General features: G+C 37.7%; 1 protein-coding gene across 4 annotated transcripts in view; it reads right to left on the bottom strand.

Moving 5' to 3' along the window:
- The window catches only part of LOC137279306 (ecdysone-inducible protein E75-like), a 28,442-nt gene extending 12,619 nt beyond the window's left edge, over positions 1-15,823 (bottom strand). For all 4 annotated transcript variants that reach the window (XR_010956698.1, XR_010956697.1, XR_010956696.1 and 1 more), the window contains exons 1-4: positions 15,773-15,823; positions 7,747-7,892; positions 5,594-5,908; positions 312-546 (exon numbers count right to left, since the gene is read on the bottom strand). Coding sequence is in view for 1 of the 4 variants with exons in the window: in XM_067811806.1 (XP_067667907.1) it covers positions 312-546; positions 5,594-5,908; positions 7,747-7,881 (685 nt within the window). In the remaining 3 variants the exon portion in view is untranslated. The remainder of the gene's footprint in view (positions 1-311; positions 547-5,593; positions 5,909-7,746; positions 7,893-15,772) is intronic.
- Positions 15,824-17,528: the final 1,705 nt, after the last annotated feature.

Below are 17,528 nucleotides of genomic sequence, written 5' to 3'. Positions count from 1 at the left end.
TAAAAGTAAAGTATAAACGCCTCTCAACGAATGAAAGTTGAATATTGAGTAAGTTGAATATTGAAGGTCTGTTCGCAGTGCGACACAGAGGCTCAGTATAATAGTGAGTGGGTTAAAGTTTATAGTCACATCTGCCGTATTTCAGCCAATCGGGACTAAATTATTAATTCATTCTATGATTCAAATTCATGATAGTAAAACCACCTGGAACGCCAAAGAAACAAGAATCAAAACTGGGATCTTTAAAACTTAATCAGTACAATACCAATACAATATTTAAAAAAAAACGGCCTGAATATTGTCACACTTACATTTCAGAAGTTGAGTTTTATCATAGGTAGATATCTTCCTTAACACAGGGATAGCTTTCAGATAGGAAATAAAGCGCAAAATTTTCTTTTCAAAGTCTTTTTCTGTAAAGTCACTTTGTACTTGACACAGTAAATGAGTAAGATCAGCTTGGATACCGCCCCGATTTGTTGTGACTGTCTCTTGACAGGACTGTGGAACACATCTTATTAGTTCTCTGTCCAACACTTGTTGTTTCTGAAATTGTCAACAAAGATTCAGTGTTTAGACAGTTGTCACAGCAATGAGTTTTTCTTTTTGTATTTTCAAACAGTTTTGTTTTTACCGGGACAGCAAGATGACCAGGAAATAGATGATTTTGTACGTGACAATGTAGGTGCAAAAATAAATGACCTGCATCAACAATTGTGGATGTGTGAAAAGAAAGTTTACAATTTGTAGTTTCACAGGCAATATTGCAACCATTTTGTGACTTAAGAGGATATATATTAAAAACAAACGCAAATGAAATCAAATCTGTCGAGAAAAGACAGGAAAAGAACTAGAGTATCACAGAGAATTCAAACTAGCAAGTAACAATTAAGATTTGGCAAATAGTACAATTAAATATAAAAACAGGCTTGAGATCACCAGCAACGGAATGGGCTGGACCTTAGTTCGTCCCTTCTGGTGATTGCAGGAAAAGTTTAGCCGAAGTTAAAATAAGTGTAAGTAAGTAATTATAACACAAATACTACGTGTAAAACTCAGGTAGGTATAAATCTAACTTTGAAAGCTTTTGGACTTGCGTGCCCCCTCAGGAGGGCACTAAGAGTGTGTAACAAGAAATACACGAACGCACAAAATAATATGTTTACTGTCTGGTCCATTTTGTCTGACCCTTGCGAAAAGTATCAGGGTGTCGAGTAGGATGTCAATTTTACACACAAACGATCCTTGTTTGCTTGTCCAGTTTGCTGACAGTTAAGGTATTAATATAATTCAGGCTTTTTGAGTGTCATTTAGATGTTTCTCCATTCACCTTCATCATATACATTTCGCCTTGTTCGTTCATAGTCATAAAACACGTGTATGTATGCAATACGATTTTTTACATCTTGTCAACAATATTTGCACGCAATACATTTGACACAACGCTGAACTAATATACGCAACATACGGATTTAGCATGAATACGCCATATTTGTGACTTTATAAAAAGTGTTAAATATTGCTCTTTGGAACAATCTGTAATTTCATATAAGAAGGTTAATGACTCTTATATGTCAAAGTGACAATGTTTATTTACGAATATAATTGTTGTGTATGCACACACATTTTAAAACATGTGTCATGCCGTTTTGTGCACAGAACAATTATACGTAAGGACTGAAATAATATTACCATCTTAAGTTTTCCATCTTAGCTTCATTTCTTCTCTTCCATAACTAAACATTACAGCATATATTTGGTCGTTCCATACAGAGGGGACTATTTTAGCCTCTGTCATTGTATATTTATGAAGTGAAATATCCGGAAACTATGTTCATTTATTTTGAAAATGAACGTTATTTCATGAATGTTATTTGATGTCAAACATGTTTGCGTGTTGTCAACCACAGGATACAGGTTCTATCTGTCCAGTTGTTTTATGACATTATTCCAGTGGTAAAATTGCTCATTTTAAATTGCTGTTAAAAGAGCCTTAAATTCGGAGTGACAAACTGACTACAAATATGTAAAACAAGCCATAGTTTCCACTAAAAAGGTGCCATTTTTCAGTAAGTTCATTACATGTGAAGATGAAGCTGTTACTCTGTGTACAACCTTCACAAGATGTATGGTCGCTTATTCGTTTTATACAAAGAACGCGAAACATCATACATAAGCATACGAATCATTTTGGTATATTATTGTGTGGTTCTGTTATCAGTATATTTTTGCAGAAACATGTCAAATAGAACAGTGTTTGGAGTACTTGAAGGAGCGGTGAACAACGTAAGGTTTTCAACGCATAATAAAAGTTCGGTCAGCATTTAACAATGCCTACCTTTCAAACAGCCTAAGTATTTGCACTTGACACCGTGGTAAAATTTTGTGGACGTTCCAAAACTACTCCAAAATTACGAAAATGAACATGAAATACCTTGAGAGAAAAACAACTTTTCACAAACCATGATCAGCCTAATCCTACGCTTTATATATAGCAATGTCCTCTACTGCATGTCATATTAACTGGGTCAAGTTAAAAAAATCAATTTTACCTCACCCATTTTACCTACTCCTTCAGTTGACGTTACAGTTGAGACACAGTCACAGTCGTCAAGTTCAATTGTCAACGGGGTGATGTAAGTCCAGCTAGGGCCTATGCAGATAGTCACCATAGCTGGATTTACACCATCCCATCAGCTGCTAGCAATTTAGACAATTTTCGTCTTACATTAAAAAATGACACATGTGCTACGGTTAAAACGTGGAAAGTTTAAATGTCTTACTATCAAGGTATTTGATGTTCAATTTGAATTTCGTAATATTGGAGTGGTTTGGGAAAGTCCACAAAATTTTACCACAGTGTCAAGTGCAAAGATTTAATTTACTTTGAATGTTTTGGACTTAAGTACCCTCTTCTGAGGACAATAATGTTACAGTACAGGTCCCGGGGTAGAATAGGCCTTCAGCAACCCATGCTTGCCATAAAAAGCGACTATGCTTGTCGTAAGAGGCGACTAACGGGATCGGGTGGTCAGATTCGCTGACTTGGTTGACACATGTCATCGGTTCCCAATTGTGCAGATCGATGCTCATGTTGTTGCTCACTGGATTGTCTGGTCCAAACACGATTATTTACAGACCGCCGCCATATACCTGAAATATTGCTGAGCGCGGCATAAAACTAAACTGACTCACTCGAGGACATAGCCATTGTCGGTGCTAATTCAAACTCCTAATCTTAAGGTTATATATACTTATTTCCAAATCATGTAGCATGTCTGAGTCTTTCAAAAATGCAATAATGAAGGGAGAACTCATGTTATTAAAAAGATCATTCATAGTTCGTGATTTAAAATACTTATCATGTGTGATGGAATAGTCAACAGTCAAACAGGGCATGCTTCACCGTGATTCTGTCATCACAAGGGATATCTTCGCCTTTCAAAGGGTATTCGAGACTATATCTAGTTTTTCCAATGCAACATCGTCGTGTGATGACCTGTTCAGACCTCGACTGACAGCCCAAGTAGGTGTAACCGATAGAGGGCTTATTGCATGTAATTTATTGACACCTACGTGAGTGTCCCAGTTCTGCACCAGATCACAGATGTGGGTTCTAATCCTAGCTTTTAGTCAGAGTATGGAACAAGAAGTGGCGTCACAGACTTGTTGAGTGCTGCCTTGGGAACAAGATAGGGCATTGTATTTCCAGTAATGCCAACGTGGTTGGGTGTCCAACAGAGGAAAGAAACAAGCTCTCACTTGTCTGGGGTGCTTTATTATTCGTCGATAACTCTGCACTCAGTTCGTGTAGTATAAGTGTGCCGGCACAGTTCCCATCCAAACTGCAGTGTAACTTTCCCGGGCGGACAGCACACTTCAAAACGTTGGAGTGTGAGTCTCAGTTTATTATCTGGTTAGAAACATCATGTGAGTCTCCAACTGATGGTGACATGTGCTCACTAACACGAGACTATGATACCATATAGTACAATATTTTCAACGATGGATTACTCGAACATTGTCAACAGTAGCATTGCAGCAGAAATCTGAATTTATTACATTATAATAACTTTACATGATTTCAAAACATAACCCGCCAAATGAAACAGGATGAAAACTCCCCAAAATGAAAGTTTATGTACTCTGTGTAACAGAAACGATATTGGAGATGAATTTCACGTTTTGTTCATTTGTCCTACCTTGACCCTTGAAAGGAAAACATTTATCAGCAACTATTTCTTTAGCATCCCAAATACTCACAAAATGAAGCAGCGTTGACTATAACAAACTAGAAAAAAATAGGAAATTATCAATATTTTGCAAAATAATAATGTTTCATTTTACGCAACACCACCCTAAAAAATAACCAACACCGCATGAGTACAACATTGTTCATTAACCTGGTTAAATGTATGTACAGTCAACGTATTCCTGCAATCAAACGTAAGCTCAAGTGTGACATAATGTAAACGCCGGAGTATAAAAAATAGTTCTGTTCAGTTCAGGTTGAGGGTCATCCTCGATATCACCAGAGTATACTATCGGATGACACCACCAGATATCCAAACATCTGATTAGTTTAATCTGCATCTTTAGTTGGGGCATGGGACCTCCTACCTGTTCAAACTCTTAATTAAAAAACAAAGTGAAATTTAACATGGTGACTCGTTTTATTTTCAAAATGAAATTTGTCTTTGTGTTTTGTCCGAGAGATTCTACGTGAGAAAGAAAGACGGATTGAAGCTCCTGACAGATATGACAGTCTTCCTTATACTTATACGGAGTGTCATATTGACTTACTTGTGTACCAGTCAAACAAACTGTTAATAAACAATCGTGCATGTAAAATGAGGATATTTTCCATAGGATGTGTTAGTCGTTAGCCGTAAAGTACGTTTGCCTATTTAAAAACTGATTTTCATAAAAGTAATTAAACTACGCAAAGAAAAGCATGCATTTCACTTTCAGATAGACATGGACTGCTAATTATATTGTGTGTGAAAACAAATACATAAATGTATTGTTGTCATGCCTTTACACTTTGTTTATTATTTTAAAAGGGACAGCCTAATTATTGTTTTCATTTTTATTGCACGCCAGTTATTTGCTAGCACAAAATGACTATAAAAACATGAACAAGATTGATTAAAAGTGATACAAATGGCTTCACCCATAACGTGTTGAGTGAGTTAATATTTAACGTCACAAAGGGAATATCTCAGCCGTGATGAAAACAATTTATACAAAGGAAAAAAGGAAACATGTTGAAGATTATAACCTGTCGACGATGGACAGTAAAATTACTAGAGAATGACAGATATGAATATATAACTAGCATGTCAAACTACATCTGTTTTATTAAAGAAGGTGATACACTATGACACGGAGGCTGTGGATTACGGGTAAGTCACTGTATTAGGAACCATGAAGATTTATGTTTCTTTTGCTACCCGCATGGACCTTAGCTAGATATACACCATTCCGTCAGGCGCTGGTGAGACGAGGAAGATTTAGCCGAACTTAGATTATAAATAACAAAAATGCTACGATACATTGATCTTAAAGTAATGAATGAATTGAAAACACGTACCTGATATTGGCGCTGAACAGTTGCAATGACTGTACTACTGACATAGTGGATAGAAGCAAGATGCCGTTCATGGGTCGACATTATATCTTCTAGCAGAAAATAGTTAAGTGCATTTTCCATGTCAGCTGTAAGTGGTGATGGCCTCTTAGCTCTTACGCCATGTCGAACTGATGATGCCCTTGACATCCCCACAGACTGGCATTTTCTAATCCTGCAGGCTCGGCAGATAGACCGCGCGGACCCTGTGATGTCACATGCGTCATTCTTTGCACAAGTAGGCATCCTTCCTGTGCCGTAGTTTCGATGATAAAATATCTGTGTAAAAAAGTCACAGCTTAAATATATTTTCCAAACGTTATCACAATTATCACAACGGCATTGTATCCCCATTGCTGCTAAAGTGAACTTTAATCAACAGAAAGGAGGTCAGGAAATGTTGTCACTTTCTCAATTCCATGGATGCCGAGTTTGTTTGTTTTTTTCCTGGCGGATATCTTCATGGGGTTTAAAAGTGAACATTGTGCTAGTATTGCCTTTGTGTGGTCCTGTATTTGCCTTCTGCTACAAAATTACACAGAACTGTAGAATATTAGTCTTTTTCTTTCCGGTGGTATAGAACTAAGTGCAAATATACTGAACAGCAAAAGAAACGTTGTCTTTCAAAACCAAATATAATGTTTTTTATTATTATGATTTTTTTAGTATTGGTACCGTTTTGTTAACGTGATTGTAAATCCAAATGGACATTTATTACCAACATCAGTTTGGTTTCTGATAAAAAAAGCATATCTACCAAATTCACCTTACAAAGCAGACGTAGTAAAATGTACATATGCCATTCGTGAAAATGCCGTTCATTTCAATGTTTTAGTCTGGACAATCTGCCAACTACAGGAGAGGTATCAGTCCATTAACAACATCCAAAACCGTCCATGTAGTGGGCGACCTTCAGTAATATCACTAATATCAGTAATATCAACCGACATCCTGTGCGCAAAGATATGTGAGACTGCTTTCCCTGGGAGACGTAAACAGCACGTCAGACCATTTCTACTTACAACAGATATATAAGTGCCGATATTGTGTGTCGACGTTTGCGCGGAAGAAACCTCTGCTGCCACAGACATTATCCTATTCTCGCTCTCACCATTCATCACCGCCCAAACCTAGTGCAATGGGCAACTCCGCAGTAATTTTGGCGTTATTGACGAATCGGATTCAAAATTGTGGGTTATTTTTCTCATGAAAGATTTTGAGCAACTGATGGCAGAGTGAGAGCATGGTGAAGGTATGGCGTACTGTTTTCATATGAGAATACTGCTGAAAGAGACTCGTGTGGTGGCCCAGCACCATGGTCTTGTGTACAGTCAGTCTGACCAGACAGATAGAAATGTGTTCTTCCAGAATCTCGATACAAGATGATGAAATGACGTCACAGCTGCTCGCTACTGACTACGTCATAAGACCCCACGTTTGATCACATATTGGACGTTATAGAAAACACATCATAAGGCAAGGCGACGCTTGAGCCCACAATGCCAGAGTACCATTGGACATCCTTAAGACAGCATGACATCCAAACCCTACATTAGCCTGCTCTCAGTCTTGATTTTAGTCCAATAGAACATCTTTGGGACGGGACTCAAAGAGAACTGATTGACCTCCAGCCAAGTCCGACAACTGCTGCTTTACTCGATAGGGCATTTCACAAAGTATGGACCCAAGTGTCTATGACCCTCATCAACCGGCTACTTCATTCCATGTTCAGACGATGCAACACTTTCATCAATGCCACTGACAATACTGAAGTTGCGGTATCTTAATGGTACCATTTTTTGTGATTTTGTTTGTGTGAACCCTAAATGTGATTCTCGAAATTGTGTTAACCGTGAAATCTAAAACTTTTTAACTATAGAGAACACCACAAAGACAAAAAAAACAAAAAACAAAAAACAAAAAAAAACACAAACAAAACAAATAAACAATTAAAAAAGGTAAAAGATTGACAACAACCGAATGTAGGTCACCATACTAGGAGCCCTTTCAGGCATAAGTGTATATTTCAAAAGAAAACACCTACTTACAAATGTAGCTTGGGGTAATATTGAAGACATGATTACATGATAAATCATTTGGTAAAGTCAAGATATGACCTTGCATGCTTGGCAGGTTATAACGCCGTAGTGGATCCCTGTCGCTTTCATCTCACACACTTGGCACTTGGCATGTACAGCCGAAGGATGTGCATGGCTTTCGTGGTGGCTTGGCTTTATCTTCGTTTCGGGCATAGTTAGTTTGGCTGAAAGGCAAATGATTCATCACCATTAAATGGGACTGTTTGTTGACGAATTTATGAACATGCTATAGTTTGATTTGAGCGGAAAATATTACTGCCTCTGCTGCTCTAAGCAAGACAATATTAATCATTGTCCTGAGGGCCCTGGTACTTTTGGTGGTAAAGAAGGTATTAATTTACTACTTTAAGTAATTCAGCATTTACTCATTGACTTGATGACCTTATTGCTTTTAGTTGCGATGAAGGAATTAATTTAAGCAAAGAAAGTTAGACGAAATAAATGAACTATGGAGGGCAAGCTGGAAAAGGCACCAGGTGTTAGGAACGAGGCCACCTGTGACCGAGCGTAAGGAACACTTTGTGTGCAGACACATTCACAACCCCTAGTGTAGAAGAAACAACCCGTGTATTGTCACCAACAAAACGCTCAGTGTGTTTTCCCAGGGATTCTGGAGCATAAGTATACTCTGATCTCTCGTCTCAGAGATAATACCTAGTTTTTCCGACATGTCAGCCAACAATCCATCGCGGTCTCTCACGATTCCATTGCTTGTATTAAATGTTTGTGGGACGTGACGGTGACTGGAATGCCAACAAAAGTTTCAGTTTTCAACAGGTTTTATCAGTGGTGTCTTTTGCCACTCAGTCAACAGCGGACCAGAACATAATCTTAAAATGTTTTACAAATCTCGGGCAATGTCTTGGATACTGCTTTCTTTCAATTCTTTTCTGGCTTGAACTACATTTTGAAAATATGTACAGTATTACACTTCTAAAGTACATTCAGGGCTGAAATTGCACTACTTGACGGCACTTAAGAGCTATTCTACATTTCACACATATGGATGCACTGTAACTTAAGCTGTGAGCCTGAGACCACTACACTTTCTGGGAAGCACTGATGTTAGCCTCGCATCACAGGGTCGACCTAAATGGCCGTGCGCTAAAGGTCAGGGAGGCTGATTTCAACGTAAATCATAAAATAAATCACACAAACACCCTGGGTGGGCTCCAGTAAACCGCTGACACCCTGGGATGACGTGATAGATCTTAGGCAAGCAGAACCTTTCGGTTATGTAATATTATGTGAGTTGTATATGTACAACTGTCAGGGAAGGCTACCACACTCTGCCTCCGCCGAATAAACGCCACAACACAACTGTCTTTGTTCTTACGATGAGACATTATGTGAAATTTTAGTTAACTTAACGGTCACATGCAACGTAAAAAACAACTTTGCAGATTCTGGTACCTTTCGGTATGCACAAATCATGAAAAAACCAGTTCAACCTATAAAGTTGAAAAAAAACGCGAAGAAAAAAAGCCCGCGAAATCGGAGTTTAAACGTTTCACTAAAACTGGTTTCAACAGCTGTGCTGCGCTGCGTCAATAACGCATGCGCAGTGAATAGGTTCGCGGAACTTGAAACAGTATGCATGCCCAGCGTCTGAGTTCGTGAGCAGTAGTCTAATCTTGGTTGTGTACACAAACAAGTAAATGATCTACTCGTTACGTAAGAAAAACTTGTTGATTGTGGTAAGTAGTCTCTGTCACAGAGAAAGCTCAGTGTCTGGTTTATTTACACCTATATGTCTGTCTGCCTGTCTGCGAAAGACAACATGCAATACACAGCTTCAATCATTGACCACGTGCAATGTGAACTTAACACCTATGACACCTCAGACTATACGACATAAAGAAAATAAGTTGATTTATGACTCGTGCACCCGAGTCCCGTGTCTGCCACATTATGTAGTTAGGCACGTGTGATACACATAACATGTTTTTTATGTCTGTGGGTTGCAAACAAACTACATTCATTTTTTTCGGATGACTGGATTGGACGGAAACTGGTGCAAACTCTTGTCAGTTTCAAGTCCTGCTTTGTACTTGGACGAATGACAGATTCCAGCCACGCAGTAGTTTACCATCTCTATTAACATGATTTTTGACTGGATTCAGAGAACATGTAGTTTCCAAACCCAACATCTCACATCTCTATATACATTCTTCATGGATAACGACTTCTTTTACTGTATATGATTTTGTTTGACAACAGTGTATGAATCCATACTGAAACGACGCATCAGCTACACAAAAAGAAGTTGTTATCCATAAAGAATCTTACTTCTTGTGACTGGCTATACTTCTAAAATGCCCATCAAACAGATCATCTTTCTGTACACACAATGAACCCTCAGCATATCAGCAAATGAAACAGCCAATCGGAAGCTCTCGTTACACTTGAGTGCATATCCACCCGCTATGACTGAGTTCGGTCTCCCGAGGGCTTCGAGTACAAAATATTCCACTTTTGAATCGCGATTGTACGCTTATAATTTTGTTTATTTGTTTTTTTTAAACCAGCATTGTATAATATATGTCATGAATAAGTGATAAACGTGTTTTAATTATGTTTGATTTTTTGGTTGCATGTGACCTTTAAGTTGCTCATTACAATCTTAAACTCTAGAGCCGCTTCACTGCCCATCACGTGGTGTCCCGCGATGTGTCGAGACAATCACACCTGATTTCCCTGGAAGGTTTGGTGTCCTCTCTTTCTGAATACATACCATTCTGAAGACAGCAAAACTCATGGGCTGTTGGTCAAAATTTGTAAACAGAATGACAAGGCGATAGGTAATACTTGACCCTGCCGCCTTGCTTGTTGAATTGTGCTGTAAAGATCTACGTGGAAACATAGCAGGTGTGAATACATCATGTATTGCAACATTTTATGTTAATTTATTGAAAGTTTCTGTTATTGACCTGATTTCTACAATTACATTTATCAACATGTGTGTGTGTGTGTGTGTGTGTGTTTTGCATGTACAAGATGTGACATACATAAACGAATTCTCTTTTATACTGTGTGAGGTTTAATCATACAATAAAATCTATTCACACAATGAGATTATATATCATTGACAATGACATATTGTGAAAAAGAAATTATTTGCATGTTGTGTTATCTCCTACGAAATTATGATTTTTGTGTATACATTGTTTACTGAATATTTTATATTTTAAGGAAAGTACTACAACTATACATGTCTGCTCCATACGAGACCATACATGCATACATATATATATTGTGTTGTACATATCTCTTGTCTGTAAGTAAGTATTTTATATTGTATCCTCTGTTTTAATTAAACTGTTCTAGTTTTCCATGCTATTTATATTCATATATGTAATACTCTAGTATTTGTACTGTCCATCGTCGACTTGTGAAAAATGTTTTCTTAGGACTGTTTTCATTTCTATTGTACAGATTGTTTTCCCCACGATATGGCGGAGAGAGCAGCGGGTCATTTCACCCCAAACACGATCGCCCCAAGTCGTTTCACCCTGGTTGTTTCACCCCACCAAAAATATTGTTATTATCAACTATGAAATTGTTTCAGTTTTCAGTTTTTTTAATAATAACAATTTGCCGATTACATTTACTCGTTTGGTATTTGAAAGGGGTCAATTAAACATCTCATTTATCAAGCGCTGAAGCACTCCCACTCTCACCATGCAGCTGAGGCACATCTCCAAACATGCAGTCGCCATGACGGAAATTAAACTGTAAAGTCTGACTCAGTGTCGACTTACTAGTATTCAGATGTTCTTTCAAGTTTTAAGCGTGATGAGATGAGATCAGATACCAGCTTGTCTCGTGTCTCATCTCAACAGCATCCTCGATATCTCCAGGGTATACGTTCCGATAAGTCTCCACTATACCCTGGACGCATCTACGGCTCTGCCCGATAAATTCATTACCTTTCTTGGCTGGCTCCGCCTTCTCACAGTAGCCAATCAGGTAGGCCGCCGTCATAACCGAGCTGCGAAGGTCTACTCGCAGTTTGTAGAGAACTCACACAATCAAATTGACAGGCCCGAAACTTTAAAACAACATATGCAAGAACTCCTACCTCTTCCAGACAACCTCTGCATGGTTTCTATTGCCAAGTATAATCGGTTAGATAATTTAAAAAACGAAAGTGGATTGTGATTGGTTCGCTCAACTTCGCAGCGTAGACACCTGATTGGATCCAAAGACAGCCAAAGGAGGTCATAAAGTTATCGGGCAGAGCCATAGATGCGTACATTGTATAGTGGAGACTTATCGGAACGAATAACCAGGAGATATCGAGGATGTCTCAACAGAGACACTGTAGAGTTTACCTTCTTGTTGTAAAAACATTACAAACGATTATTCGGGATGAAACATCCCCTAATGTGGGATCAATTGACCTAGTTTGAAATTGGGATAAAACCCAGATGAAACGACTTTGGGTGAAACGACCCGGAGCAGCTGGGATATTGCCTCTTTGACGTCTTAAATATACTCTACAAAAAAGTAGGTGATCTTCATGTTATTTATTTATGTATTTATTTAAGTATGTATTTATTTATTTATTTATTTACAGTTTCGATAAATATTGATTGTTGGCTGTATCAATGTACTGGGTTCCGACTGTGTTACTTCTAGGTATCATGTAATAGTTTGTGTATAGTAAACAAATATGATCGGAGCACATTAAACATGGATCTACGTTACATATGTATGCGTGTAAATAATCTAGATACGCCTCGACACCGATAAATAAACAAACAGCACTAACTGTATCATTTGGTGCTCGGTTATGCAAACAGATAAAAAGCAACCTCACTTCACGGTTTTATACAACATCATAAAAGCTTGTAAGTGCCCCATACGGATACGTGCTAATCAATGGCCAAACCACAGAAGATAACAACCAAATGTAGCAGAAATAACCGTTAAATGTGATTAATCACAGCTCATAGGAATTTTGGTGTATTTTTGACTAATATAATTGGCAAATACCGGAACCAGATCGACCTTGTGTGCTCCAGTGACCCGGAAACAGTTGTCTATCAACACTCCAGTCACAAGTTCTTCAGTACCTTTCATTTGAATATTTGTTCATATTAAGCCCATTACTTTATTCTACACTGAATATGAAGATAGCAAACATTTAGGTGTGATGCATGTTGTTGCTAGCTTGTTATTTTAGATGGTCCGAAGCAACAGCGTTTACCAATATCAGCCTCAACAGCAGTTGCGGACATGAACTATTTTTGTTTTCAACAGCACCTCTTTGTTTGGTGAATTATTTTGAATCAAACACAGCTAATGACACTGATGTCTTTGCGGTAACGGTATATTTATCAGAAAATGTTATCGTGTGATGAAAAAGGAAACCATATACATGCAATAAGTTATATGGCCTCTGGTGAAAGTAAACAGGCCCCATATTCTGTAGATAGAAATTATCCTACCATATTGTTATCTTTTTCTGGGTTTAGGAGCAATGTCATAACATGAAATTAATCTACTGAACTTTCAAGGATTGTTGTTGTTTGCTGAAGTGTCTGATAATGGCATACTCCAATCATTTAGTGTTCAATAGCCTAAACCGTTAAAAACACAAGAGATGTCAAGAACAGTCTTCTTTGAGTAGCAAAATGCCAAGGCCTAAGCACATTTTCGTTTACGGTGTGGAAGCATTTCATATATGTCTTTGCCACATACATATTACGATGAAACATTCCCAATTGAAATCTTAATGAAATAGTTCCAAACTGGACAACAACAACAACAAAAACATTCATTGCAGAGCTCAGTATTGGGGAAAAGAAATCTATTTGTCCCTGGTGCCTCTATGATATTACATTGATGCCTCAGACCCCCTGACAATGAATTATCTGTCACTTGTAGTTTTGATATTCCATACTCACAACATCACTACAACAAAATTATCCTGGGCCAGGTATGATAATTTTATATTGCTTCATACAAGTTCATGACATGAAAAAATGAGTCCCTCTTTCAATCAGTCAGTGTATTCATTGCCCCAAGACAGTTTGGATCATCAGTCTGTTTCTCAGATGAAATCTGTTTTTAACAGTAAAATATGAACATGGACAGCGTGCAAGTAGGTATAAATATGGCCATAAATATGATGTTACATTTTGCAGGTAGGTTGCAATAGTGCAATTTCTAAATGCTGTATCGAGACACACATCAAACAATCTGATCTGAAACATTACATGCACTTCAGTAGGTAGAATTAGACTCCGAAGGCTCTGCCTTTTTGTAGAATTATTTTGTAACATAATTATTTCAATTTTTCTCTAATTTTGCTAAACAAAAGATGTGTGTTTAGCTGTTATAATGCCATGCCGTGTACGTGCTTTCGGTTTCATCAAGGATGGGTACTATTACAAATATTGTGATATTGTTTCATGATCTGCTCTATTTAGGTATTGAATCGTTTCCGTTCAATGTAAATGAGTTCGGATTCATCCTTCGTGTCATGTCACTTAGAAAAACCAATCAAATTAAAAAAATCATAATGAAGAAAATATCAGACTAGGTACTACTCGAAGTGATGTGCTTGAAGTCAGCAATGGCCGTTATTTACGACTGTGTGCCGAGGAATTTGGCGATCACATTTGTAATTCGCAGCCGTTTCGTATTGAGGTATATAATCATATTGAAGATTATAGATTTGGAAAGCTGAGAACTAGTGCATTCCACACATACTTCATGTGACGACTCATTGAATAATTATTGCAAGTTTTATTTGGAGAAGTCATTATCCTGCACTCCTGTCGACACTACCATTGAGAGGATTGAATCATTCTCATTTTCAGCAATTAAAACAATACCATCTGCTTACGCTAAAACTCCGATGCTGGTAGCGTCATCAATACACGTTATTGATTTTGTCGATTTCTTTTGAATTATTCTCATTGTGACCTCATTAGCATGTGTCGGGAAAGTTCAGAATGTGGCACGTTCACTCCTATTATTCAATGATTTTCTTTCGATATTAAACAATTCCTCATAAAACTGTCAGTTGTAAAATTCACATGCGTAACCAGTAGCGTACTTGCCATTAGGCATATTAGTAATGTGCCATCACTTATTTTTTTGGCAATTCACCACTTTGCCCGTAACATCAACATCAAGGAGAGATCCTTCATTGCAACGAGGAGGATCAAGACGTACTTTCAGTCCACCATGGTTGTTGGGTATGTCATGTATGCACTTATCAGTACACGCACAGACACGTCAGTAAGCACACACACGCAATTTGAACTTTTTTTAACATAACATAGGTGTGCTGCTCAGAATAGAGACTTTCTTTACTTAGTGGTTCACATAATTGCCACCTGTTCAAATTATGTTTACATATAAAGTAATCAGAAGCAAGCAATCCAGTATTAATATGTATTCACTACATCCAACACTACATTTACCTATTGTTATTGGCCTCAGCCGACATAACTATCACTGGTCTACAGATTTTTCTACATAAGTAACTGTATACTGACAGTTCACAAAAGAAACTGTATGGAAAGTTTGTTTTATACGTTTTGATAAAAAGTAAACCAGCTGTTACATATTATTTCATGACCAAATAGAATAATGACTTTAGTTGAATGCTATTGTGTCATTGCCTAAATATGTTACCACGTCCAGCTGTGCCTACACTTCATTTCTGTCCTGGGTACGCCCCTTGTAACTTACAGACAATCACAATCATTTTTTCATTCTTATTGTACAAACAGCCCTGGTGCAATAGATGCAAGATAGATTTACCATGAAGAAATTTTCAATTTTCCATAAATGTATTATAACAGCTTTTTAGTGACTACGTACATGCATGTAGTAGGTTCGAATGTACAGATGCACATGACATATCCACTGTAAGCATTAGTGTGTATTAGGGCTAGGACGGGTCCAGATGTTCTACCCGGGTACATCGCCCACAGCCTAAACCCAATATTTGCCACTGAGGACGTCAGCTTAGCCGAGACCACAAATTGGATTAAGATCTGGTTTTGTGATACATACACCTTACCTTATGAAATGTGACATCAGCCAAACATGACACCATAGAGAACTTGCACTGAAATATATATGTATACATATAAAAGTATATAAAAAAAAATAGAACATTTGCAACATGAAAATGTAAAATAAATGCAGCAGATGTCATACAGCACACGGTACAGTGCATCACATGCCTGTCACAATTTTTATAAAAACTGATGAATTTTCTACTATATGTACTGTTTTGAACTTGTATCCACTCTCGCTACAAACGTGGGATCAACATCGTTTTACATTCAACGTATTTATAGATCTAATGTGTCTTTGTGGTAACTCCTGTCACCATTTGGGTCGCTGCAACTAAATTCATAATCAAACTGTGATCAAAAGACTTGGTATTAATAGTTGTCGAGTAATTTCAATTTCGCATCACCCACGTCAGGCACCGCGTGTTAATATTAGTCACAAATATCGAAAACCAAACGTCAAGCAACATTTCATACCTTGAGGCCAAGGCAATGTGACGTATAAACGTCAACTCCGGCAAACCTCACATGCACTGCTGTACTCACCTGTTCTGTAGCAACGTCCTCTATTTCATCTCATACCTACTTGAATTAAGTCAGACGAACCTTGTTTTATATGTTTATGTTTAGGACATAGTCAAGTAGCCCTCGACGTTTTTGACTTTGCTTAGTTTTAACAAGCATGATCTTTGCCTAGATTGTCTTAACTCTAATTAGTTTTCATGTATGGGATATGGTGAATTGTATGTAAACTCTCATACGAGGACATCCGTGGGGATTAATTGGTCTTCAGTATCCTATACGTTTCGTAAGAGCCAATTGGTCAGACTCGCTGACTTGGTTGGCACGTCATCGTACCTCAGTTGTGACACTCTGGTCAAGACTGGATTACTTGCAGACCGTCGTCATTTCCCGGGAATATTGCTGTTGCATTCCGTGTTTTTATAATGTGAAGCCATTCAGCACGGGAAAAATGTGGATAAAGAAATATCATAAAACAAAATGAACCGTTGTAACCTGACGGTAAATGATTTTAGAGCTCGATGCAAGCAAATGCAACAAATTACACAATGAAGAGAACAATATAATTTCGAATGAAGGCTTTGAAATGAAACCCTTCTCCACTATCCCCAACAAATCTTACCTGAATTTGTCATAAAAACGTTTACAACATAAAATGAAATATAATATAATCCGAAATTATTAAGGGAAAGCTAAAAAAAATAAAGCAGTTTCTTCAAGCAGGTTGGGAGGATGAAATATAATCCGAAATTATTAAGGGAAAGCGAAAAAAGTAAAGCAGTTTCTTCATGATCAAGCAAGTTTTGGAGGGTTGTGTGAGGGAAAGTGCGAGGATGTTGGTTGGGAACATATAGAGTGAGTGAGTGAGTTAATATTTAACGTCACATCGGCAATATTGCAGCCATATCGTGACGAGAACGATTAATTATAAAAATACAAATGAATTACGAGCACGGACATTGCAAAACCCTGTCAGCGAAGGACAGTAAAACTGACTAGAATATCACAGAATAGAATATAAAACTAGTGAATAGACCTAAAACAATATATCAAAGAGGACAGTACAATATAAAAATGAGCTATAGGTTGCCAACAACTGAAGGTAGATCACCATACTAAGGACCATGGGGACTTACAGTACATTTGTTTCCTGCATGGACCCTAGCTGGATTTACATCATCCCTTCAGCTGTTAGCAATTTAGACAAATCTAGCCATAAAGTAAAAACACACTTAT

The sequence above is a fragment of the Haliotis asinina genome, chromosome 1, assembly GCF_037392515.1.
Source record: "Haliotis asinina isolate JCU_RB_2024 chromosome 1, JCU_Hal_asi_v2, whole genome shotgun sequence".
Classification (NCBI taxonomy): Eukaryota; Metazoa; Mollusca; class Gastropoda; order Lepetellida; family Haliotidae; genus Haliotis; species Haliotis asinina.
The sequence above is the reverse complement of the archived record's forward strand: the minus strand, read 5'-3'. Positions and strand labels throughout refer to the sequence as shown.